We start from the raw sequence: 27,355 nt of genomic DNA on the forward strand, positions 1-27,355 counted from the left end.
ACACTGTGCCAAGATGTGCTGGCCGTGCACCAAGGCATGTTTAGCCACAGGGTGATCCTCATTACCAACAAACACTGTCTGCCTGTGTCCATTCATGTGAATGGACAGTTTGTTGCTGGTCATTCCCACATAGAATACATCACAGTGTAGGCAGGTCAGTTGGTAAATCACGTGGGTGCTTTCACATGTGGCTCTGCCTTTGATCGTGTACACCTTCCGGGTTACAGGACTGGAGTAAGTGGTGGTGGGAGGGTGCATGGGACAGGTTTTACACCAGGGACGGTTACAAGGATAGGAGCCAGAGGGTAGGGAAGGTGGTTTGGGGATTTCATAGGGATGAACTAACAGGTTACGAAGGTTAGGTGGACGGCGGAAAGACACTCTTGGTGGAGTGGGGAGGATTTCATGAAGGATGGTTCTCATTTCAGGGCAGGATTTGAGTCACATCATCTTTGTTTTTAGATATATTTTTCCTACGTGGAACATTTCCCTCTATTGAAATTGAAATAAGAACACTGTGAATTCATTGTCCCAGGAAGGGGAAACTTTATTGACACATTCCTGGGGTCAGATACATCACATGATCACACTGACAGAACCACAGGCACATAGACACAGGCAACAGAGCATGCACAATGTCGGCACTAGTACAGTGTATATCCACATTTCGCAGCAATGCAGGCTGCTGTTCTCCCATGGAGACGATCGTAGAGATGCTGGATGTAGTCCTGTGGAACGGCTTGCCATGCCATTTCCACCTGGCGCCTCAGTTGGACCAGCGTTCGTGCTGGACGTGCAGACCGCGTGAGACAACGCTTCATCCAGTCCCAAACATGCTCAATGGGGGACAGATCCGGAGATCTTGCTGGCCAGGGTAGTTGACTTACACCTTCTAGAGCACGTTGGGTGGCACGGGATACATGCGGACGTGCATGTCCTGTTGGAACAGCAAGTTCCCTTGCCGGTCTAGGAATGGTAGAACGATGACGGTTTGGATGTACCGTGCACTATTCAGTGTCCCCTCAACGATCACCAGTGGTGTACGGCCAGTGTAGGAGATCACTCCCCACACCATGATGCCGGGTGTTGGCCCTGTGTGCCTCGGTCGTATGCAGTCCTGATTGTGGCGCTCACCTGCACGGCGCCAAACACGCATACGACCATCATTGGCACCAAGGCAGAAGCGACTCTCATCGCTGAAGATGACACGTCTCCATTCGTCCCTCCATTCACGCCTGTCGCGACACCACTGGAGGCGGGCTGCACGATGTTGGGGCGTGAGCGGAAGACGGCCTAACGGTGTGTGGGACCGTAGCCCAGCTTCATGGAGATGATTGCGAATGGTCCTCGCCGATACCCCAGGAGCAACAGTGTCCCTAATTTGCTGGGAAGTGGCGGTGCGGTCCCCTACGGCACTGCGTAGGATCCTACGGTCTTGGCGTGCATCCGTGCATCGCTGTGGTCCGGTCCCAGGTCGACGGGCACGTGCACCTTCCGCCGACCACTGGCGACAACATCGATGTACTGTGGAGACCTCACGCCCCACGTGTTGAGCAATTCGGCGGTACGTCCACCCGGCCTCCCGCATGCCCACTATACGCCCTCGCTCAAAGTCCGTCAACTGCACATACGGTTCACATCCACGCTGTCGCGGCATGCTACCAGTGTTAAAGACTGCGATGGAGCTCCGTATGCCACGGCAAACTGGCTGACACTGACGGCGGCGGTGCACAAATGCTGCGCAGCTAGCGCCATTCGACGGCCAACACCGCGGTTCCTGGTGTGTCCGCTGTGCCGTGCGTGTGATCATTGCTTGTACAGCCCTCTCGCAGTGTCTGGAGCAAGTATGGTGGGTCTGACACACCGGTGTCAATGTGTTCTTTTTTCCATTTCCAGGAGTGTGTGTGTGTGTGTGTGTGTGTGTGTGTGTGTGTATATATATATATATATATATATATATATATATATATATATATATATATATATAATGGAAGGAAACATTCCACGTGGGAAAAATTATATATAAAAACAAAGATGAGGTGACTTACCGAACAAAAGCGCTGGCAGGTCGATAGACACACAAACAAACACAAACATACACACAAAATTCAAGCTTTCGCAACAAACTGTTGCCTCATGAGGAAAGAGGGAAGGAGAGGGGAAGACGAAAGGAAGTGGGTTTTAAGGGAGAGGGTAAGGAGTCATTCCAATCCCGGGAGCGGAAAGACTTACCTTAGGGGGAAAAAAGGACAGGTATACACTCGCACACACGCACATATCCATCCACACATACAGACACAAGCAGACATATTTAAATATGTCTGCGTATGTGTGGATGGATATGTGTGTGTGTACGAGTGTATACCTGTCCTTTTTTCCCCCTAAGGTAAGTCTTTCCGCTCCCGGGATTGGAATGACTCCTTACCCTCTCCCTTAAAACCCATATCCTTTTGTCTTTCCTTCTCCTTCCCTCTTTCCTGACGAGGCAACCATTGGTTGCGAAAGCTAGAATTTTGTGTGTATGTTTGTGTTTGTTTGTGTGTCTATCGACCTGCCAGCGCTTTTGTTTGGTAAGTTCATCATCTTTCTTTTTAGATATATATATATATATATATATATATATATATATATATATATATATATATATATATATATATATGCACGCGCATGTCAATCTGCACATGTACAGACACAAGCAGACATATTTGTCTGTATATGTGTGGATGGGTGTGTGTGTGAGTATATATATATATATATATATATATAAGATGATGTGACTTACCAAATGAAAGTGCTGGCAGGTCGACAGACACACAAACATACACACAAAATTCAAGCTTTCGCAACAAACTGTTGCCTCATCAGGAAAGAGGGACGGAGAGGGAAAGACGAAAGGATATATATATATATATATCTAAAAAGAAAGATGATGAAACTTACCAAACAAAAGCGCTGGCAGGTCGATAGACACACAAACAAACACAAACATACACACAAAATTCTAGCTTTCGCAACCAATGGTTGCCTCGTCAGGAAAGAGGGAAGGAGAAGGAAAGACAAAAGGATATGGGTTTTAAGGGAGAGGGTAAGGAGTCATTCCAATCCCGGGAGCGGAAAGACTTACCTTAGGGGGAAAAAAGGACGGGTATACTCTCGCACACACACACATATCCATCCACACATACACAGACACAAGCAGACATTGTGTCTGTGTATGTGTGGATGGATATGTGTGTGTGTGCGAGTGTATACCTGTCCCTAAGGTAAGTCTTTCCGCTCCCGGGATTGGAATGACTCCTTACCCTCTCCCTTAAAACCCATATCCTTTTGTCTTTCCTTCTCCTTCCCTCTTTCCTGACGAGGCAACCATTGGTTGCGAAAGCTAGAATTTTGTGTGTATGTTTGTGTTTGTTTGTGTGTCTATCGACCTGCCAGCGCTTTTGTTTGGTAAGTTTCATCATCTTTCTTTTTAGATATATTTTTCCCACGTGGAATGTTTCCCTCTATTATATTCATATATATATATATATATATATATATATATATATAAATACAAAGATGAGGTGACTTACCGAACAAAAACGCTGGCAGGTCGATAGACACACAAACAAACACAAACATACACACAAAATTGTGTCTGTATGTGTGGATGGATATGTGCGTGTGTGCGAGTGTATACCTGTCCTTTTTTCCCCCTAAGGTAAGTCTTTCCGCTCCCGGGATTGGAATGACTCCTTACCCTCTCCTTTAAAACCCACTTCCTTTCGTCTTCCCCTCTCCTTCCCTCTTTCCTGATGAGGCAACAATTTGTTGCGAAAGCTTGAATTTTGTGTGTATGTTTGTGTTTGTTTGTGTGTCTATCGACCTGCCAGCGTTTTTGTTCGGTAAGTCACCTCATCTTTGTATTTATATATAATTTTTCCCACGTGGAATGTTTCCTTCCATTATATATATATATATATATATATAATGAAAATCTCTTCTCCAAGTTCTGGACAATTCCTGCAATAGACCATAAATTGCACAACAAAACAGTGTCGACGTAAGGGCTAGAATAGTGCTGTACATTTATTATTATTATTATAGTGGTAAGATGTGAAGCATTAGCAGCCTGGATGTATTCCAATTTCTGCCAGCTTAGAAGGAGTAATGTGGCAATCAAGTCATTTACAAACATTGACGTACAGTGCATACATTTTAACTTGGTTGTTTTTAAATGGGGCACAGGGTGCAGGCGAAGCAAGTGTTGCTAAGGAAAGGAGTGGTGCAGGGGAAGCGTGTTTTGTAAAAAGGGCGTACCCTCAATGTGAGTAGTTAACTTAATGTACCGAGAAGGAGTTGTAAGGACCATTTGTGATGCACTGGGAAATGCTTCATCAATGATTCTAGCAATGTGAAACTAGATTTTTGATTAGGATAGCAATGAAAGTAAAAATGAGGAACTGAATAGATTTGGAGCATTATCTGTTTTGTACAATGACTCAGTACAAACAAATATAAAAAAACAGTTATTAGTATAAGCTGTACCAATGGTCTCAATGACTCATTGGTCCCTATGGAAACTAAATATTATTTATTCTTCATCATTTTGAAAATAAGAGTTCAAAGAAAATTATTTTTCATTTAGTTAGTTGCTTAAGTGGTGACGGTGTTGGAAGTGGAGGGGGGGGGGGGGGAGGTGTTACCAGCTTATATCTGATTGTACTCAGGGGTTGTAGTCAAAGAAAGGTTGGGAGCCACTGCTCTATGCCGCCGCCAAACAGATTGGCATAGGAGGTTTCCTGTGACCATGCTGCAGATTTGTTTTTGTATCTTCCCATCAAAGGAGAAGTAGTTATGAGTGAAGGTGTAGTTATTGTTAAGGGTCAGGTGGCCATGTTTCTGGTGCTGCTATGCAGCTGTTTGTTGTTAACTGTGTTGGTTGCTTATTGGATGACCACATGTAACCTCGAGTTGTAGGAGAGCTACACAGGACCACTGTTTGAAGTGTTAGGGATGTTCTGCCAGTGGCCTGACCATAGTCAGATTTATAAGGAATGGGGTAGTGAGTTGGGAGTTGGGAGGATATCAGGAGAAGAAGTGTCTGATAGCAGCAGGCATGTGGAATGTTGGTGTATAAGCAGTTACATCAACAGTGATAAGTAGAGATCCAGGTGATATTGGTTTGGAGAATCTTGACAGTCAGTGAAAGAAGTGTTCATATCTTTAACGTGGGAGGCAAGGATACTGGCAATCGGTTGGAGGTGTCGGCCAGTAAGAGTGGAGATTCTTTGGTGGGAGCACAGTAATTAGCTAGAATGAGATGTCCAGTACTGTCAGATTAGTGAATTTTGTCAGGGGAGGGATTCTGGGATGTGCCTAAGGTTTTGATTGGGGATCAGAGGCTATACTGGACTTCTGGGAAAGGATCAGTGTGGCAGATCTTGTAGGTGGAGGAATCAGACAATTGGCAGATGCCTTTTGTCAGATAATCTTCCTAATTACATCAGGTAATCTAGTTAGATCAATGCAAATAGCTACTTCTCCATTGAGAAGAAGAAGAGGAAGGAGTACATCCAGGGATGTGGAATGACTCGGGGTACACACCAACAAAAGACACAGAACCTCAAGAAACTTAATGCTTATAGTACACTATGGGCCATTAAAATTGCTACACCAAGAAGAAATGCAGATGATAAACGGGTATTCATTGGACAAATATATTATACTAGAACTGACATGTGATTACATTTTCATGCAATTTGGGTGCATAGATCCTGAGAAATCAGTACCCAGAACAACCACCTCTGGCCATAACAATGGCCTTGATACCCCTGGACGTTGAGTCAAACAGAGCTTGGATGGCGTGTACAGGTACAGCTGCCCATGCAGCTTCAACACAATACCACAGTTCATCAAGAGTAGTGACTGGCGTATTGTGACAAGCCAGTTGCTCGGCCACCATTGACTGGACATTTTCAATTGGTGAGAGATCTGGAGAATGTGTCGGCCAGGGCAGCAGTCGAACATTTTCTCTATCCAGAAAGGCCCGTACAGGACCTGCAACATGCGGTCGTGCATTACCCTGCTGAAATGTAGAGTTTCGCAGGGATCGAATGAAGGGTAGAGCCACAGGTTGTAACACATCTGAAATTTTACGTCCACTGTTCAAAGTGCTGTCAATGTGAACAAGAGGTGACTGAGACGCGTAAACGATGTCACCCCATACCATCATACAGGGTGATACGCCAGTATGGCGATGACGAATACACGCTTCCAATGTGCGTTCACCACGATGTCGCCAAACACAGATGTGACCATCATGGTGCTGTAAACAGAACCTGGATTCATTCAAAAAACTGATGTTTTGCCATTCGTGCACCCAGGCTCGTCATTGAGTACACCATCGTAGGCGCTCCTGTCTGTGATGCAGCATCAAGGGTAACCGCAGCCACGGTCTCCGAGCTGATAGTCTGTGCTGCTGCAAACATCATTGAACTGTTTGTGCAGATGGTGGTCGTCTTGCAAATGTCCCCATCTGTTGACTCAGGGATCGAGACGTGGCTGCACAATCCATTACAGCCATGCAGATAAGATGCCTGTCATCTCGACTGCCAATGATACGAGGCCCTTGGGATCCAGCACGGTGTTCCGTATTACCCTTCTGAACCCACCGATTCCATATTCTGCTAACAGTCATTGGATCTCAGCCAACGCGAGCAGCAATGTCGCGATATGATAAACCGCAATCGCGATAGGCTGCAATCCGACCTTTATCTAAGTCGGAAATGTGATGGTACGCATTTCTCCTTGTTGCACGAGGCATCACAACAATGTTTCACCAGGCAATGCTGGTCAACTGCTGTTTGTGTATGGGAAATCGGTTCGAAACTTTCCTCACGTCAGCATGTTGTAGGTGTCGCCACCAGTGCCAGACTTGTGTGAATGCTCTGAAAAGCTAATCATTTGCATATCACAGCATCTTCTTCCTGTTGATTAAATTTCGTGTCTGTAGCACATCATCTTCGTGGTGTAGCAAATTTAATGGCCAGTAGCATATATTAATATTAAATGATCACTATACTACTTAATACAAATCATGATGATGCCAGCTAAATTTAACCAACTAAAGCTGCTATTTTGAGAAACTGCAAATTTCTCAGGTTTAGTAGATAGCTGCTTTTCATCTGCTATTAGTTGGTAGCTTCTGTAATTACAATGTTATTCTTAAAGAAAATATTTACCTACATTTGTAAATAATGAGGACTATTTACAGTACGTTATTACTTGTCACACAACTTTTCAACAAACAGTTTCACTTGCCATGTAGCTAACAGAACTTTTCATTTCTTGACTCTATAGATTGTGATGCCAGTGAGGCATGTTTCTGTTTTTCTTTGGAATTGGTAGAGATGTCCAACTTCTTTCTTTATGTCAGGTGTGAGCTTCATCTTGTAGAATTTCTTCTCACCTGTGTACACAGCTCCACTCTGTGCCAAAGACAAAATGTCAAAGTCTACATGAAAATTACTCTTCTGTCTTTTATTGTGATTGTGCAGATCACAGATAATTTTATAGTTAGCAATTAAAACCAGTGCACTGTCTCTGAGAATAATTCCATAAGGCAACAAGGACTGAAAATATCCAAAATAGACCAACGCCCTTGTGTTTAGGTAAACACACCGAGAAAAGCTTCTAATGGCAGAATATGCTAACTGGATCCCAAGGAATTTTATGCAGGGTGTTCATTTTGTATATGACTGCTAATATCTAATTCAGAGGCTGTTGTTGTTGTTGTGGTCTTGAGTCCTGAGACTGGTTTGATGCAGCTCTCCATGCTACTCTATCCTGCGCAAGCTTCTTCATCTCCCAGTACGTACTGCAGCCTACATCCTTCTGAATCTGTTCAGTGTATTCATCTCTTGGTCTCCCTCTACAATGTTTACCCTCCATGCTGCCCTCCAATACTAAATTGGTGATCCCTTGATGCCTCAGAACGTGTCCTACCAACCGATCCCTTCTTCTTGTCAAGTTGTGCCACAAACTCCTCTTCTCCCCAATCCTACTCAATACTTACTCATTAGTTACGTGATCTACCCATCTAATCTTCAGCATTCTTCTGTAGCACCACATTTCAAAGGCTTCTATTCTCTTCTTGTCCGAACTATTTATCGTCCATGTTTCACTTCCATACATGGCTACACTCCATACAAATACCAAATACTTTCAGATGCTAGCAGGTAATTTTTGCTTGTTTTAAATCATCTGGTATGAGTCTACGCAAGATTAAGAATGAAAGTGCAAGCCCATACAGTGATCGTTTGAGCTACATATGCTAAGGTTGAGATTGGACCCCAGATTAGTATGCTTATATGTCACCAGCAAACAGAGCTTCTGAAATGCCCTTTAGTGTCATTGGAACATCATTTATGTATGTGTTAGAAACAACAGTGGACACATTACTGATCCTTGTGACACTCCACATGTTATGTTTTTCCCTCCTGAAATTGTTTTCATGCCTGTGACACAGACTGTCAACGATACCCACTGGTTTTTTTTTTTTTTTTTTTTTTTTAAAAAAAAATCGGGTCACAAAAGATTACAACAGTACAATTTTTCTTGTTTATCTCTGTCAAGACTTAATTTGTGAGGTCTCATATTGCTTTCTCTGTGGAGGACCCTTAACAAAAGCTGAATTGAGTGGCATTTACCAAATTCTGCCCCGTTAATTGAATCACTATTCTATGGCATTTACCAAATTCTGCCCCGTTAATTGAGTCACTATTCTATGGCATTTACCAAATTCTGCCCCGTTAATTGAGTCACTATTCTATGTAAGACCACTTTCTCAAACATTTTCAAAAAGATTGGAGAGTGATATAGGTTTGCAATTGGAGGTTGTTTACTTATCTCCAATTTTATAGATGAGTGTTACGATAGGCATCTGCAAAGGGAGGGGAGTATGGATACAGATTAGTTATTCATCACACAATCCATGCAAATTACTAGCATTCACTGCCTGCAACTCCACTAAACAGAGGATTTAAAATTGCCAACTAAGACGAAAAACACTATAACTTTAGCAATCACTATGCAACTTGAGTTTTCTTAGTTGTCACTATATTCATGCAAAATTGTGCCAAATCCTTTCAAGTCATCATTCATGAATTCTTCTACTTAACAGTAGCATTTGTACTCTAGGTTTTAAACTTGTACTGAGCAATTCTCTTCCTTTCACTTTGTTATAAATTTTCATACTCATGTACTGTGGAGGTTTTAGCATGGAGTTTTAAACAGTGGATGGGCAGCATAAAATTACTTTGATTTCTGGTGTTGTAATCATGTTGAAAATGGCTTGCTACAATTAAACCAAAGTTACTGTGCACAAAGATAATCAGCTCATAGATGTATAGTGAGGGAACACATAATATACTTAGGTTTTTTAGGAATGGGCAATGTGATTTTCTTCATCCTACATTGCGCATACTTCTAGTGATGGTTTTCTGAAGGTTTAATATTCCACACACATGGTTTGAGTTATCCCAAAATACAGTTTCTTACCTTATTAATGACTCAATGTATCTGTGTTATACTACTTTTCACCATACTGGTAGCGTTGTACAATATCCTCACTGAAAATATTCGGCTATTTAATTTATTTGCAAGGTTCTGTATATATGAGCCCCATGATAAATTTTTATCCAGTTGAATTCCTAGGAATGTATTATTGTGTACAGTTACAATTGGCAGTAGAATACGTTCGCAACGATAAACTTTTTTTCATCTTTTTTTCTTGTACTATGTATTTATGAACTTTATTGTGGTGGTGGTGGTGGGGTGTGTGTGTGTGTGTGTGTGTGTGTGTGTGTGTGTGTGTGTGTGTGTGTGTGCGCGCGCGCGCGCGCGCGCGCGTGCATGCATGCATGTTCAGCCATCTCCATACATGTAATACCTACATATGAACTAATCTTCCATTTGCATAATTCATTGCCATTTCTGAGACAAAAAATAGTTGCTGTGACTTTTGCAATGACCCTCGTATTCTGCATTCCAGTTGGCATGCTGCACAATAGTATGAAAAACTGAAGAGGTGAAGATAAGCTTGGAGCAGTCGTAGGCTGCTAAGAGTTGATTCTTCTGGCAAATATGAGGATAGTTTTCAGAGGCTTCACACCTCCATCTAGCCGACTACTGACTTTGGCCTACACCTTACCTAACCAACCCCAAAAACATGCAGCTTTCAAAAACACATTTTGTTCAAATTCATTATTCAAGTCCACACTAAAAAACAGAAATCATGTAAGTAACACAATAAATCTATTAACATGAACACACATTAAGTTTTATGATCAAAAAGAGTGTTATATACGGTGTCAAACTTGAATAAGCATTTTTAAATGTTTATTCCCCGTTTCTCCATTTTGAGGGGTATTACTGTGACATTTTTGTTGATATTTTCTCTTTATCATATCAACTTTTTTATTTTCGGTTTGAACCCAACTTATTTTTGTGGGTATTTTCTTCATCATAACTTGGCAGATACCATGGATTTAATCATATAAAAATGTAATTTCAAATCATTAAGTCAAAAACTGGCATCCATATAACATAAAAAGAAGTACTTTGCATGTATCACTGAATATTCTTACAGTGTAATCACCAATGTGCTCTGCCTTAAAGACACTAAACAGATAAGTTTCAAGCTTCTGGGGTACAGTAAGTCTTGTATACATGTCAAATTTAGCTCTTGGAGAATAACTTTTTTTCAGACTCACTGAGTTTCCAATCTTGTCCCCTCCTGGAAAAATTTCTGCGGAAGCCTGTGGATATTACTACAGTTTATTTAAAGTCTATCAGGAAACTGATTTCAAAATGCCAGCATTTTGGTGGGGGCTCGATTTCATTTGGATCATTTGTGGTGTGTATTTATTGGTCCAGCTTTAGCATACTGTAGAGGTTTATGTACTAGTGCTATTGGGCAAGTCAGTGTCACATAACATGCAAAATAAACAAAAAAGTAAAATAAATAAGCATTTTTACATTCTACATGTAGCTGACTGACTTATCTTTGAAGGAAAATTACTGTTTTAGCAAATTTAAAAATTCTGATACAGAATAAAAGCAGATTTTTTACTGTCTTTTGTGCTCAAAACTCTCTCTGTGTGGTAATGTGTGTTCAAAACCAATGGCACATATTACATACTTTCTGCAAATGTTGTGATCTGTGCCAGTTGTCTGGTACAATGTAGCAACGGTAAAAAAAAATGTATATTTTAATCCTACCTTTTCATAAATTGTCTGAATTTTTGTATTCTTGTTCTGCATATAAAAATTGATTTCCTATAGTTGTATATTATACAGTAAGGAAACCTCTGCAGTTATTTAAACAAAACTGAAAGATATGCCTAGCTAGTTCTCTGTCCATTGATTAATATCTCCATTTACACTGACATGTAAGTGTAAATACAAGAATGGTGTACAACGGTACATTATCTGATCAAATGTATCTGCCCACACCTATGTAATGTGGAATTGACCACTAGATGTCACAGGAGGTGGACCCACCAGTATAATAATAGGATGCAGGTAGTATATTGGTGTTAGTAGAATAGCAGTAGTGGGAAGGGTATGGAACTTGTTTTACAGTACTATGTACAGTAAAGGAAGCCTTTGGAAAGAATGACCGTATCAGTGTGGCAATTCTCTCGGTCATAAGGCAACATCTGTGAGGCTACCCTATGTGGACAATAATATTGCTGAAAGAGACTGGTCTGTCCAGAGTCCCAACCTGAACACCTTCGAGATGAGTTAGAATATTGACTTCACTCTAGACCCCAACATCCAATGTCGCTACCGTCTCCACTTTCATCTCTCGAGGAAGAATGGGATCCTGTTCCTCCGCAAACATTCTGACACCTCGTTAAAAGTGCCTGCAGCAGGGTTCGAGCTGTCATAGAGGTGAAGAGTGGACCCCTCTTGTATTAATTTCCACTAATAGCTGTGTGGATACTTCTTATCAGATAGTATATGAGCAAAACCAGTATTGTTAAAAGAAATGTGGTGTGAGCAGATAGTATTCTGAAACTCTTCTCCATAGTGCTGTACAATGTAATACATTTTCTTTGCAACCCACTGCTCTCTGTAACTCTGACACAAATCTAATGACCTTTTCCATTTCAGGTGTCACCAACAGAACTCGAGAGCATCATCATGGAGTTGCCTGAAGTAGCAGATGTTGCAGTGGTCGGTATGCCAGATGAGATTAGTGGAGAGGTGCCAAAGGCATTCATCGTACTCAAATCTGAGCAGAAGTTGACGGCCGAGGCTGTCGAAGAACACGTAACTCCCCGAGTCGCCCGTTATAAACGCCTTGCTGGCGGTGTAGAGTTTATCAGTGAAATTCCACGCAATCCATCTGGTAAAGTACTGCGTGCTCAACTGAGAGATGGCTCATGGAAGAATAAAAAGGAAGATGGACTAGTATAAATTAACATAAGAGAAATGCAGCCGTTACATTCTGTTCCAGTTTTCACTGTGAGAATCTGTTGTATTGTTTATAAATCAAATGAACTAAGATATGAACTGTTGATTTACACAGTTTGATGCTGCAGACAAGGCTGTTGTTTGGAGTTAACCTGGTGCTACATGTGTGTTCTGGTGCATTTGCAGGCAATGTAAGTTATACTGAAATATCAGTCAAGAACATGTTTCACCCAAAATGAACACATCCCTAGGCTATTCTTTGAGTATTTATGTTATAAACAAGCAGAGAGGAATAGAAGTTTCAGACATTTATGTAATACTTGTGTAATTATTATTTTTGTCTGCCTGTATATTTGAATGGAAGGTTGTTATTTGTTTCAGCACAACTGTGAACCTGTTTGACAAGAAAAAAGTGGAACAAATTTTAATTTCAACTTATATTTTCATTTACCACTGTAGCAAGAAAATAATACTGTCTGTTCTCCATACAGAAAGCTCTGCTGTTCAGTATTATAAGAAATATTACATTCTGAATGCATCCCCTGATACAAATTATGAAATGTGATATTTGAGAAGACAAATTTTGTTGTCTACATTCAGTCGTATACTTTATATTTCACAGTGTACGATGACAAGACCTTATGAAAATCAGTAAGTCTTCCAGGCCAGTACTTATTACAGATGATCTTTGTGTAATAAATTTGTTTCTTTCCCTATTACTTGTTCTTATGTTCGATGTTACTGTATTATTATGTTATTGAAGTCATTCCTTTTTTATAGTTAATTCAGTAGCTATTTTTTATTTTCTATGTATGTTTTCTAATTATATGAATAGAGCTGTTTATTTGTATATGTTTATGTACATATGGTGTGTAAGTAATCAACACATAAATGTAAAAATTATTTTTATTATCACACATCACTGGTAGTCTTTCTGTCAGTGTTATAATGTTGTATATATGCAATGTGTGTTACATAATTTGGTACAAATAAAGGTATGTATAAACCATCCTCAATGCAATATTGTGTAGATAAAGTTTGCCTTTTCATATGTAGTCCATTTTCTGTGCGCCTAGGACCAAATGTAAATGCAGGTGAGAGATATGGGGAAGATAAATGTGTGTGTAATGTTGCTGTTTTTGCTTCTGCTTAAAAAATACTACATTTTATCTGACTGTGTTGCAACAGATCTGTCAGTCACCACAACCTCTTTTTCAAATTTACAAAGTTTTGTATTTACATGAAATTACTTCATGAATGCCCAACCAAACAATATTTCTTACTTCAGGCAAAATGTGTGTACAAAAGCAATTTTGGAAACCATACCAAATGCTGAAAAGTTAATCTCTGTATTGTGTTGCCAGGTTCAATCTAAAAGACAGTCATCAGGCCTCAAAATATCACATTAGCATGTGTGTGTGTGTGTATATCAGTCCATGGTGGCTGCAATAATGACCATTTTTACATTTACATCTGTCCAGGTACTACACAATCCACCGTATGGGATGTGGCAGCCATTTCCTTTCCTTTCCTTTCTGTTCACAAATAGGTTGTCTATATGCCTTCACATGAGCCCTAATCTCTCATATATTCATGGCCCTTATGCACAGTGTATGCTGGAGGTAGTAGAATTGTTATTCAGTCAGCTTCAACTGATGGTTCTCTAAATTTTCTCAGGAGTGTTCCTTGAAAAGAACAGGGATTCTCATTTGAGTTCCTGAAGCATGTCTGTAACACTTCCATCTTGTTTGAACTTAATAGTCACAAATCTGGTCACCTGCCTCTGAACTGCTTGTGTCTCCCTTAAATCTGACCTAGTACAGATCCCAAACACTCAAGCAGTACTCAAGAATAGGTTGCACTAGTGTTCTATATGTGGTCCCCTTTACATATGAACCACACTTTCCTAGAACTCTCCTAATAAATTGAAATTGACCACTTGCCTTCCCTACCACAATCCTCACGTGCTCGTTCCATTTAATACCACTTTGCAATGTTACGCCCAAATATTTTTCAATGGCATGACTGTGTCAAACAGGACACTATTAATGCAGTATCTGGACATTTCTTACTCGTCTGCATTAACTTACATTTTTCTATATTTAGAGCTAGCTGCCATTCATCACATCAACATTTTTTCTAAGTCATCTTGTATCCTCCTACAGTCGCTCAACTTTGACAACTTAGGGTACACCATAGCATCATCAGCAAACAACTATAGGGCACTGCTGTCCCATCATTGATGTATATCAAGAATAATAGTGGTCCTGTCACACTTTCCTGTGGCGCTCCTGATGATACTCTTGTCTCTCTGTCTTACTGTCAAGTACAATATACTGGTTTATATAACTTAAAAAATCTTCAAGCAACTCACATATATGTGAATCTATTCCATGTCACCATACCTTCTTTAACAGCCTGCAATAGGGTTAATGTGTCAAGTGCTTTCCAGAAAGCTACCAATATGGAATCTTTGTTGTCCTTCATCCATAGTTCACAGTATATCATGTGAGAAATGGGCAAGCTGAGTTTCACACAAGCAATGTTTTTTTTTTTTTATTAAATCATGCTTATATTCGAATTGAGCATGTGTTCAAGGTTACCGCAGCAAACGAATGTTAGGGATATTAATCTGTCATTTTGCTGGTCCATTCTTTTGCTCTCCTTATATACAGGAGCCACCTGAGCCGCTTTTCCATCACTTGGGACTTTGTGCTTGGTGAGAGATTCGTGATAAATGTAAGCCAAGTAAAAGTCAATGCTATAGATTACGCTTTGGAAAACTGAATTGGGATTCCATCTGGACCTGGCAACTTATTTGCTTTCAACTCTTTCCACTTGTTTCTCTACACTAGGGATGCTTATTATGTGATTGCCCATATGGGAGTCCATTCAATCGTCATACAGTGATATGCTTGTATGATTCTCCTCCATGAATGATTTCTTAAATGTAAAATTTAAAACTTTGGCTTTTGTTTTGCTATCTTCAACTGCCACACTAGACTTTGCTGCTTCTGGATCCTCAGCCACTATAATTTTTTTTTTAAAGCAGTCTTTACTTCATGTTGGCTGTATGGAATACTGACTTCTTTAAAAGGGTCAAGTGGGGGTGGGAGGTGGGGGGGGGGGCAGAGAGAGAGAGAGAGAGAGAGAGAGAGAGAGAGAGAGAGAGTGTGTGTGTGTGTGTGTGTGTGTGTGTGTGTGTGTGTGAGAGAGAGAGAGAGAGAGAGAGAGAGAATCACTGTATCAAATTTAAAAGATGTGAGGTCAAAGTTGCTTCTAAATTTTTATATCTGAAGTGTCAGATGTGAACAAATATGCAGGGGAACAAATATGCAGGGCAATCGTATGTGGTGGTCATCAGCAGGCATCTTAATTTTAAAAGCCAACACATATTCAAAAACGTCACAACTGTTATCAAGAGAGATGAGCCACTCTCACTGTGGTTGGACTGGCCTGCTCTTACTTCATAACCTCCACACTCTATCTGCAGTAGCTCTAATTGCATTGACCTAAACACAAGAATGTTGACTTCTTTTGCATATTTTCACTCTCTACTGTCTTATGGTAAGGCAGTGCATCTAAAGCAAATAAAGTGTTTGTTCAGTAGAAGCAAGCTGTAAGAATACGGTGTAAAATAGATACCCACACATTTGGCAAAACCTTTTTAAGGATCTTGGAATCCTTACACTCACTTCCCAATATATTTAGCCCTTAATGATTTTTGTTGCTGATAATAAAAATCAATTTCAACAGAACTGCAGTATACACAGTCACAATACAGAAGCCACAAAAATAATTTTCAGTTCATCCAGGGCTCAGAATGGAGTTACTTACTGTGGTTGTAAGATATTTAACAAGCTCCTATCAAATATTAGGCAAGAAATTTGAATTTCTTACCAAATCAGAAAATTAAAATGTACCTCTTTTGCCATTCTTTCTACAAATGATCTGAATCCAACTTCAACCAAGTCTCAGTAAGCCTACTTAAGATCTATCAAGATAAATATGAAAAAGACCCATTAACTAAAGACACCATTTCAGAAGGTAAAGAGCTAATTGCATGTATTGCAGGAGAAGAATGGTCCAAAATTTTAGCTGACCTGGATATGGTTCAAAACAGTATAAGGGCATAGAAACTAATTAAAAATCTGTCATGATCCAAAAAACCACCAGAGGAACCCACCCTTGTAATGTCAAATGAAATAAAAATCAATTTCAACAGAATTGCAGTATACACAGTCACAATACAGAAGCCACAAAAATAATTTTCAGTTCATCCAGGGCTCAGAATGGAGTTACTTACTGTGGTTGTAAGATATTTAACAAGCTCCTATCAAATATTAGGCAAGAAATTTGAATTTCTTACCAAATCAGAAAATTAAAATGTACCTCTTTTGCCATTCTTTCTACAAATGATCTGAATCCAACTTCAACCAAGTCTCAGTAAGCCTACTTAAGATCTATCAAGATAAATATGAAAAAGACCCATTAACTAAAGACACCATTTCAGAAGGTAAAGAGCTAATTGCATGTATTGCAGGAGAAGAATGGTCCAAAATTTTAGCTGACCTGGATATGGTTCAAAACAGTATAAGGGCATAGAAACTAATTAAAAATCTGTCATGATCCAAAAAACCACCAGAGGAACCCACCCTTGTAATGTCAAATGAAATAGCTCTACTTAAAAATATTAAAACAGAGAAAAAATTACAAGCAAATAGATTAACACAGTAAATTGAGGAAAATAACTTTTGATTTTGCTTTTTACAACAGAGTTGAGAATTGCCATCACGCAAATGGAAAATAACAGAGCTGAAGGTCCAAATGATATAAGAACAGAGCAAATGAACAATTTTGGACCAAAGTTGTTAGTTAAATTAATGAACGAATATGTTGAATCTGCCCATATACCTAAGCCATGGAGAGAAGGACACGACGTACCAGTCTCAGACTGGGAAAAAGATCCAAAGAATTTTCATCTGATCTCACTTTTGTGTCACCTGTATAAAGTCTTTGAGAGATTTTATCAAGTTTGAATGAAAACATGATTTCAGAACAAGCTGGATTACGACCAGGGAAGTTATGTTATAGCAACGAAGATGAGTGCGACTGAGATAAGAAGAGATTTCAGGCTGACAAACATAATTAGACACACACCCCACAGCAGAAGATTCTGTGTAACGCTGCAAGATAAGGAGAGCCATTGGAGAAACCAGAAAAACAGACTACCTTGTGGCAGTGTGTTGTCATCGATTCTCTACATCTATACGAATGATCAGACAGATCTTCCAGGTGCAAGACAGTTTGTCTATGAAGGTGACACAGCTGTGACAGCCCTAGGGAGGACCTTTGAGAAAGTTGAGTCAATATAAGCAGCGTACCTGAAATGGGAGAATATTAAGATCTAAACCTTCTCAAGCACAATCCAGAAAGAAAGAAAAGAAAACTGAATATTAAGTGGAGAGGATCGGAAATTCAGCACTGTGGCACCCAAAATAGCTGGAAATTACTCTGCATCACATACAACGTTTTGGAACACACAGTACGGGTTTGAAAGGCACAAACTGCAGCAGGAACAACATTTCAAGAAAGCTGGTCACTTCTACATGGGGAGCAAATACCAAGATTCTCCTGTCAGCGTTGGGGATCAGTTTCTCTGTTTGAGAGTACGAACCAACAGTCTGGGGAGTGCTGGTCCACACCAGGCATATGGATGCAGCCTTAAACAAGTTAGTCCACTTAGTTACGAGGTGTCTCAGACTGACTCCAATCCGAAGATGTACGCTTCAACCGTTACACTGCAACCCCACCTACAAGACACAGAGTACCAAGAGAAACAAAATGGAAGAAGCAGACTGAAAACCCAAAACAGCTGATGTACAATATTATACATCTTCAGGATGTCACATTAAGCCCAGGAAAAGTTTTTTGCAGCAAATATCACCATTAAAGTGCAAGCCAGATGGCAGATATATTTTCTTGTGGCAAGAAAGTGTTCCTAAACAATAGGACTTCACTCCAAGGGAAGAAATTATCAGCGATAACATCTACAGTACAATACTTGGAGCGGCTCGAGGTGCAGAACAGATTTGGTCTTGTGGGGTACGAGGAGGATGGTACATGCATCTGCGGAGCAGTACACACACACACACACACACACACACACACACACACGCACACACACACACCCTCCTACTAATAGTGTGCTCCTGGGTGTTCTGCAGAGCTCTGGCAGCAGAACACCCAGAAGCAAAACATTAATCAATCACACCAAGAAAACCTTACAGATCACACAAGGCAGCATACCAAAACAAATCCTTTACTCAGAAAGATGTCTTCAATGCCACTGTAAAGTTAAGAAAGGTTGCAGAATTCTGGAGAGGGAAAGTGTTATATCTTTCTCCCAGACATGGAAAGTAAATAAGCATCTTAATATCTAGAGTCAGTGACTGAAAAGTTTTATTAACTACATGGCAAGCAGCAGTGTTTGTTGTAAAGCTACACAAGTAGTAATGTACTGTAAACAAGACTGTCCTCACAATATATTTATGGAGATTAAAATGATGAATGAAAATTTGTACCGAGGCCCAAACTCGGGTCTCCCACTCACAAGGCACATGTGCTAACCACTACGCCATCCTGCCACAGTGGCTCTGCACAAGTGCACAGACTAACCTAGCATGCCTCCCTCCTCTATCCAAATTTTTGTTCGTACCTCAGCCCACTTGGAATTCCCCCTATACTCTGTCAGCATTGCAGAGGCGCTCTGATGGTATCAGAATAGTGCCTCGGCATCGAACGAGATGGGGGATCCTGCCTGAAACCCAGGCACAGTTGCTCTGAGGCTTAAAAAGATCTCTGGGACCATACAGTTACATCTGTATTTATAGGTGAAGGTATAATCAAGCACATTTTAAGCTACCAACAGGAGATAAACAAACTGGGTAATATAATTGATGAGGCAGCAAGTTTTTTCACAACAGCAACTTTCTTTTTAATTAACTTGATTAAATTTTTCTAACATGCATGAATATCATTAAGCAGTGGAGTGACAGTTTATTGTTGATTAAATTTCTGTATTTTGCATGTTAAAGGGCACCTTGACTTGTTCCATGTCTATAAAGGCTCTCCTCCTAGAGGGGATCCACTGAATACAATGAATGAATGAAATTAACAGAAAAGAAAAGTGCAGAACAGATACATACCGAAGGATACAGTCACTCAAAATTCTGGATCATGTGACACACATTCAAGAAATTTGTGTATTAAAAAGTTCCACTCCTTACAGGAAATACTAGATGGCTATAATTAACATTCATTGTGGACTATAATTAGCACATGGCAGTGAAACTTGGCAGGTAAGTTCATGCAGTAATGTGGAACTGATTTACACAGGAAAAAAATTAGTTCCAATTATGGCCACCTGTTGCAAATCTGGTGCTCAGATCTTGACGAGACACTGCATCCACGAAATGACATGCTTAAAAGTTGCGCGCAGTAGTTCCTGTGGAATCTGAACAATGTGTTCCTGTATACGAGCTTTCAGAGCAGGCAGAGATCAAATGTGTCCCTGGTGAACGCATTCTTTTAGATGTTCCCAGAATCCAAAGTCACATGGATTCAGATTGGGTGATCTTGTAGCCCATGCATCTGGAAAACCTCTGGAGATACCACATTTGTGGAAGGCTGCAATTAGCAGATATTTGACTGTGTGAGTGACATGAGGTGCAACACAGTTTTGTTCTTCCAAAGCAGGGATTACTTGCTCTAACAGAAGGTTTTGATAATGTGCAGACAGCACAATATACGTGAGAGGCCCACCTGGTGTATTCTCTTCAAGTATACTGAGAATTAAGGTGCTTGTGAATCCACATCACACAGTCACCTAAGACAAGCACAATGGCTCTTCATGCGCAACATGCTATTTAACAGTGCCCCAAATTCGACAATTCTGTGTATTCGCTGCACCCTGTAGTGTAAAATGTGCCACGTCACTCTGCAGAATATTGCCCGGCCACTTGTCGTCAACTTCAGTCTACGCCTGAAACTGAAGAGCAAATTCAGAATGTTACTGCGGATTGTCAGGTTTAAGTTGCTGCACTGTTTGGATATTATATAGATACTAGTGTAAAATAGACAAAATATTTTCCATACTGTTGACCATGGGATGGACGACTTGTGTGACATTGCACGAGCAACAGCGCTAACCGGGCTCATGGTGCACGGTCATTTACAGCAACAGCAACCTTGTCAGTAACTTCCAACCTTCTCAATAACTTCCACCGGGATAGGTGGCCTTCTCTTCCAGGTGCTACACCAAGCTCAGCGGTGTTTTCAAAATTCATCATCATAATCTTTGAACCATATAACACCGGGCCCCTCCTCAGACCTTCAGATGGTGATACTCTCTCAATGCACCTGTGTAATGGCTGCCATTTGCATAAAACAGTTTCAACAACAGTGCACAGTCTCTCTTCTCAATAGCCATACTGTTCACTCACCTTCCAACTTGTCAAATGACAGTGTGGGTATCACATCACAATACAAGCAGTGTACACCACCAGATTTACACTTGATGGCCACAACTGGAACAATTTGTTTCCCAGAGTCAATTGGTTCCGCATTAATGCATTAGCATATCTACCGAGTTTTGCTGCCGTATGATAATTATGGCTCACACTGGGACTCTATGATTAGCTGTACTTTAATTATAACCATCTGGTAATAATTATCAAAAAAAGGAAAAAAAAGAATGGTCGGTACTTGTGTAGGCTGTTTTACTCATCTCACTGTGATGCTATTGTCTGACATGGTAGACAACTGTCAATCTACACCAGCCATTCTGTATGTGCCATTTTAAGATTCTGTAAGGATCAGAAAAATATTATTTTTTCCTCAGAATGCAAATAATGTGAACAGGGAAACAGTCTTATTATTCCAGGATGGAATTGGTAGACCTGCTAAGGTTAAGCCAACCACATTAACGGACAGGTACACGTAATGTATGCCAAATTGTATCTGGAAGCATGCTCGGCATGGTGTTCCAGCAATTTGCAGAGACAGTATCATTCGCAACAAGGACACGGGGTTAAGGTCGATCTCACCTAGTTCATCTGTCGGATACAGAGAACTGAATGTGGAGAGAAGCAGATGGCGATATTGAAACCAAGAGGCACAGAACTGGAGATGCTGGAAGCATAAGCCACACTCCCCACTGACCGTGTGTGCACACTTTCAAGCCAGATTAACATTCAGCCAACAGATTCTGAGACAGCACTGAACATATACAGTTCACATCTCGTATTTTATAGTTACGTAGGTGTGATAGGATTCCCAGTGCTGAATAATAAATTACCACAGTAACCGCATGAGGACGGCTGTTTCACTCTACTACCAGGGTGACAGACTCATAGGGTCACACATCTGGCAGACAAGTTAACTTTAGCTGTTGACCACCTATGCTCTATGAAAACATTACCTTTCCAGAAAGCCAATGGGTGCAATTTACATTTGACTGGACATCCCTCCATTTTCTATGTCACGAACGTCACAAGCAAATACTATCAAACAATGGAAAATCCAGGATGGGATGTAATAATATGAGAGAAGGAAAGTTGCTACTCCTCATATAGCGGGGGTGCTGAGTTTTGATAGGCACTATAAAAAGATTCACACAATCATAGCTTTCGGCCATTAAGGCCTTTGTCAGCAGGGAAAGTTTCCCTGCAATACATCCTACGTCCCCGTAACCCTCCTGGCCTCAACCTTCGTTAGTCACTGTCCTCACCCATCCAGCCCCCTCCCCGTTCCCATTCCAGCACTGCACAGCCGTAATTTCACCGCCACACCGAGCCTTTTAATTTCTTTTTATTTTTATTTCTCTCCTTTCCGTTATTTGCCCCCTCCTCCCTCTGCACCTTCTCTCCTGCCCTCCGTCTAGACTGCAACACTTCACTGTCCGCCACTCCCACCATACTATCCGTCTCCCTCCCCACCCCAGCCTCCTCCTTACCCCCACCCAGTCACCACTCCCATCACGCACTGGTGCTGCCGCTCGCGTAGTTTCAGCTCTCTGAGACTGCAGATGTGTGTGCAAGTTGCGCATGCGTGAGTGTGTGTGTGTGTGTGTGTGCGTGTGTGTATGTGTGTCTACTGCTGACAAAGGCCTTAATGGTTGAAAGCTATGATTGTGTGAATCTTTTTATTGTGCCTATCACAACTCAGCACCTCCCCTATATGGTGAGTAGCAACTTTCCTTCTCTCATATTGTTACAAGCAAATACTAGTATTTCATGGGTGACAGATTGGTTGAGAAGCTCCATTAGCACGGCTTTCTCATTTGTCTCAGATTTGTGGTTGTGGGAATGTTTGAACATAATGCTGTATCCCACATCCATTGACAACATGTATATGCTACGGGGGCATTGTGTCCCTTAGATCTAACCAAATTTGAAGGCGGCATCTCCTGAAGAGTCAGCAGATACATACATGACAGAATAGCCCGAATACCAAAAAGTATTGTTTCTGGTCATATGTTTACAGAATGTTTCTTCTAGTTTTAACATTATCTACTATTTATATGTGAGACAGTTTATTTAAATAACTTATAATGAATGACAGTACTTCATATATATATAACAAATATTGTTGGTATGCATCTCTTACTTTCATTTTTTGGAAAAAAAAGTGATTTAAATGACAAACCTGTATCAAGATAGATGATGGTTGACTTGAATACTACAGTAAAACAGGGAAAATGGCCACCTGCAAACCAGGCACAGCTATTTTGATAAATTATGTAAACGGAAATCTTAAAAGTAACACTGCGACTCTGTCCAAAGGAGAGGAGGAGGAGATAAGTGTTTGATGTCCTGTTGACAACAAGGTCATTACAGACAGATCACATGCTCAGATTAGCGAAGTATGGAGAAGGAAAGCAGCTGTGTCCTTTCAAAGGAAACATCCCAACATCTGCATCAAGCAATTTAGGTAAATCACAGAATACCTCAATCATGATGGCCAGCAAGCCCTGTGTGCTAATCACTGCACTACCTCCCTCGGTCCCAATAGAGAACCCGTTGGAATATTCTCATACAGCTCAATATGTGACGCAGTATTCTGAGTCTCAACTACTTACATCAATTAGCAAATGACAATGACTAACTGAGTAATAATCAGGCTTATCGATTCACTCTTTTTTTCATTTTGATGATTGGATAACTGTGTTGACAATGAATAGTCTTGTACACAGCTTCTGGCTTAGCCACTTCTAAAACGTCATGTCACGTAAAGAAGGGGGATGATACTGAAATATTCAGGTAACAACACTGTTTGAACAAGTTCAGAAGCTGAGATCACTGGCTGTATTTTCATGGTCATAACTATCGTAACATCCAATTTTACATAATAATACGATGACACTGTCCTTCTGCTTAAATGTAATGAAGACAGAAGACTTGTAGAAAGGAATTTAACAGCAAACTTACGACACAGGATATGGCTTAAGGATAGGTGAAGCTAAGACAAAGGTGATGAAGAGTAGCAGGAATGAGAATAACAGTTTGCTTGATGTCAAAATTTGTGATGACACAGTAGCAGAACACAACATCACGTGCAACAAAATTGTAGATGACTGTAAATCCAGCAATGAAGAAGCTGATATGTAGTAGTGCTGAAGAATGCTGACAATTAAGGTGATAAATATAGTGCAAAATAAATTCTGAAAGGAACAGATGAGGGAAGACTTGAAGAAGAAAAGAAAACCAGTCAATGATACTATCATTAGGGACAGAGCGCAAGGTCAGACTGGTGAAGGAGATTGGCCACGCCTTTTCAAAGAAACACTACTGGCATTCACTTTATGCAATTTAGAAAGATTCTGGGAAACATAAATCTCAATGAGTGGATGGGGCTTAAAACACCATCCTTTCAAATATGGCTTTAATTGCACTTGCTGTCTAACCAGAAGAAGGGACAAATTATTGGGACACCTGTAATGCTTCCAGGAAAAGTTAAATTGATGTTGAAAGGAACACTGGAGGAGAAATATGGTTGAGGCAGACAAAAATTAGAATATGGGGAAAGGCCGTAGTTAATATTGGCTGTAGTCATGATGAAGAGATAAAATGATCAGCACAGGACAGGAAAATATGGATATCAAACTAGTCCAAATACTTCAGTGGTCTGACACTGCAACACATGCGTGGTCAGCTATGAACTACACTCCTGGAAATTGAAATAAGAACACCGTGAATTCATTGTCCCAGGAAGGGGAAACTTTATTGACACATTCCTGGGGTCAGATACATCACATGATCACACTGACAGAACCACAGGCACATAGACACAGGCAACAGAGCATGCACAATGTCGGCACTAGTACAGTGTATATCTACCTTTCACAGCAATGCAGGCTGCTATTCTCCCATGGAGACGATCGTAGAGATGCTGGATGTAGTCATGTGGAACGGCTTGCCATGCCATTTCCACCTGGCGCCTCAGTTGGACCAGCGTTCGTGCTGGACGTGCAGACCGCGTGAGACGACGCTTCATCCAGTCCCAAACATGCTCAATGGGGGACACATCCGGAGATCTTGCTGGCCAGGGTAGTTGACTTACACCTTCTAGAGCACGTTGGGTGGCACGGGATACATGTGGACGTGCATTGTCCTGTTGGAACAGCAAGTTCCCTTGCCGGTCTAGGAATGGTAGAACGATGGGTTCGATGACGGTTTGGATGTACCGTGCACTATTCAGTGTCCCCTCGACGATCACCAGTGGTATACGGCCAGTGTAGGAGATCGCTCCCCACACCATGATGCTGGGTGTTGGCCCTGTGTGCCTCGGTCGTATGCAGTCCTGATTGTGGCGCTCACCTGCACGGCGCCAAACACGCATACGACCATCATTGGCACCAAGGCAGAAGCGACTCTCATCGCTGACGACGACACGTCTCCATTCGTCCCTCCATTCACGCCTGTCGCGACACCACTGGAGGCGGGCTGCACGATGTTGGGGCGTGAGCGGAAGACGGCCTAACGGTGTGCGGGACCGTAGCCCAGCTTCATGGAGATGATTGCGAATGGTCCTCGCCGATACCCCAGGAGCAACAGTGTCCCTAACTTGCTGGGAAGTGGCGGTGCGGTCCCCTACGGCACTGCGTAGGATCCTACGGTCTTGGCGTGCATCCGTGCGTCGCTGCGGTCCGGTCCCAGGTCGACGGGCACGTGCACCTTCCGCCGACCACTGGCGACAACATCGATGTACTGTGGAGACCTCACGCCCCACGTGTTGAACAATTCGGCGGTACGTCCACCCGGCCTCCCGCATGCCCACTATACGCCCTCGCTCAAAGTCCGTCAACTGCACATACGGTTCACGTCCACGCTGTCGCGGCATGCTACCAGTGTTAAAGACTGCGATGGAGCTCCGTATGCCACGGCAAACTGGCTGACACTGACGGCGGCGGTGCACAAATGCTGCGCAGCTAGCGCCATTCGACGGCCAACACCGCGGTTCCTGGTGTGTCCGCTGTGCCGTGCGTGTGATCATTGCTTGTACAGCCCTCTCGCAGTGTACGGAGCAAGTATGGTGGGTCTGACACACCGGTGTCAATGTGTTCTTTTTTCCATTTCCAGGAGTGTATTTTCTGCTACCATTTCAATCAAATACTTGTAAAAAATGAAGAAGTCATAACAACTTGCAACAGACAATGGACAAAGCTGTGGATACACTTTTCACTGAGATATGGAGATTCTTCATTCATCAATAAGCAGTATAGGAGATTACTCACATGGTGCCCTTGAAAACAATGGACAGGGTGTGACAAGATGGTGCTACTGTCCTTTTTTAGATTATTTTCTCTTCATGTATTTATATTTTTAAGTTTTTTGCTCTTTTTTCAATTTTCTTCCCTTCCATTGATGACAGTCAAATATATTTGAGGCAGTTGGAAAAAATATGCATCTATGATTTTTTACCCAAAAAGTGGTCCCCATAACTGTTGCAATTTTAATCCCTGAAGCAGAAAATATAGTCAATCACATTCCCTTAAAAGTTTTAACATTTCTGGGACAACAGTCATATCACGTTGCATACATCCATATCCACTGCAAATCGAGGTGGTTTATCTTCTTTTGGGTCGTATTAATCGTGCAAAACTCTGTAAGTAAAGGGTCCTCGAACCAAATCACCCACCAATTTTGGAATATACAGGCGAATATTCTTGTAAATAATGAATTTTAAGGATATCCACTGTAGTTTTAAAACTATATTGCAAAACTTAACAAATATTGATTTTCCAGGTAAATTCATCCTTCCACACAATAAAATAATACACAGATTATCTTACAATAATACACAATCATTTTGGAAATATTTCCTAAAGTGCAGCATTTATGGACATGGCTTGTCTTCCCCATAGACAAGAAAAAAGTGACTAATTTCTCCATAGTCTACACACATCTTTTCTGCTTTACTCACCTTGATTTCCAATAAAACAAATAAGTGTACCCTGCCTTTTGAGAGTCAGGTGCAATTTTCCAGTACACACGGTTAGCTATACATCTATATAAAGAGTTATGAGTAAGTTCCTTTGCTGTTTCAGATGACACCGCAGCAACTATGAGAATTAAAGAAATCACACATCACTGGATAGAGCTTCTCTCCAAGTGTCAATTCATAATACGTGCCGTGTCAAAACTGCAGATTGCATCACTAGGGGAGGGGGGCAGGAATGTCAGAGTATGGTGTATAATGGAGAAATGCATATGTTTTGTGCACTCAATTTCACTAGAAGTGAGTCATCTGTGATGACTCAGTAACAGTTACATACCAAGTATCATGAAAAAGCTACAATAGTCAAAACAATCCATGGGTGGTAAACACATTC

The 27,355-nt window shown here is 41.2% G+C and overlaps 1 protein-coding gene across 2 annotated transcripts in view; it reads left to right on the plus strand.

Annotated features, from left to right (window-relative positions):
* The window catches only part of LOC124716906 (probable 4-coumarate--CoA ligase 1), a 488,949-nt gene extending 475,577 nt beyond the window's left edge, over positions 1–13,372 (plus strand). The window contains exons 8-9 of one of the 2 annotated variants that reach the window (XR_007005668.1): positions 12,160–12,653; positions 12,844–13,372. Coding sequence is in view for 1 of the 2 variants with exons in the window: in XM_047243467.1 (XP_047099423.1) it covers positions 12,160–12,465 (306 nt within the window). In the remaining variant the exon portion in view is untranslated. The other variant, XM_047243467.1, reaches the window with a different exon arrangement.
* Positions 13,373–27,355: the final 13,983 nt, after the last annotated feature.

Source organism: Schistocerca piceifrons, chromosome 9 (genome assembly GCF_021461385.2).
Source record: "Schistocerca piceifrons isolate TAMUIC-IGC-003096 chromosome 9, iqSchPice1.1, whole genome shotgun sequence".
In the NCBI taxonomy this organism is placed as follows: Eukaryota; Metazoa; Arthropoda; class Insecta; order Orthoptera; family Acrididae; genus Schistocerca; species Schistocerca piceifrons.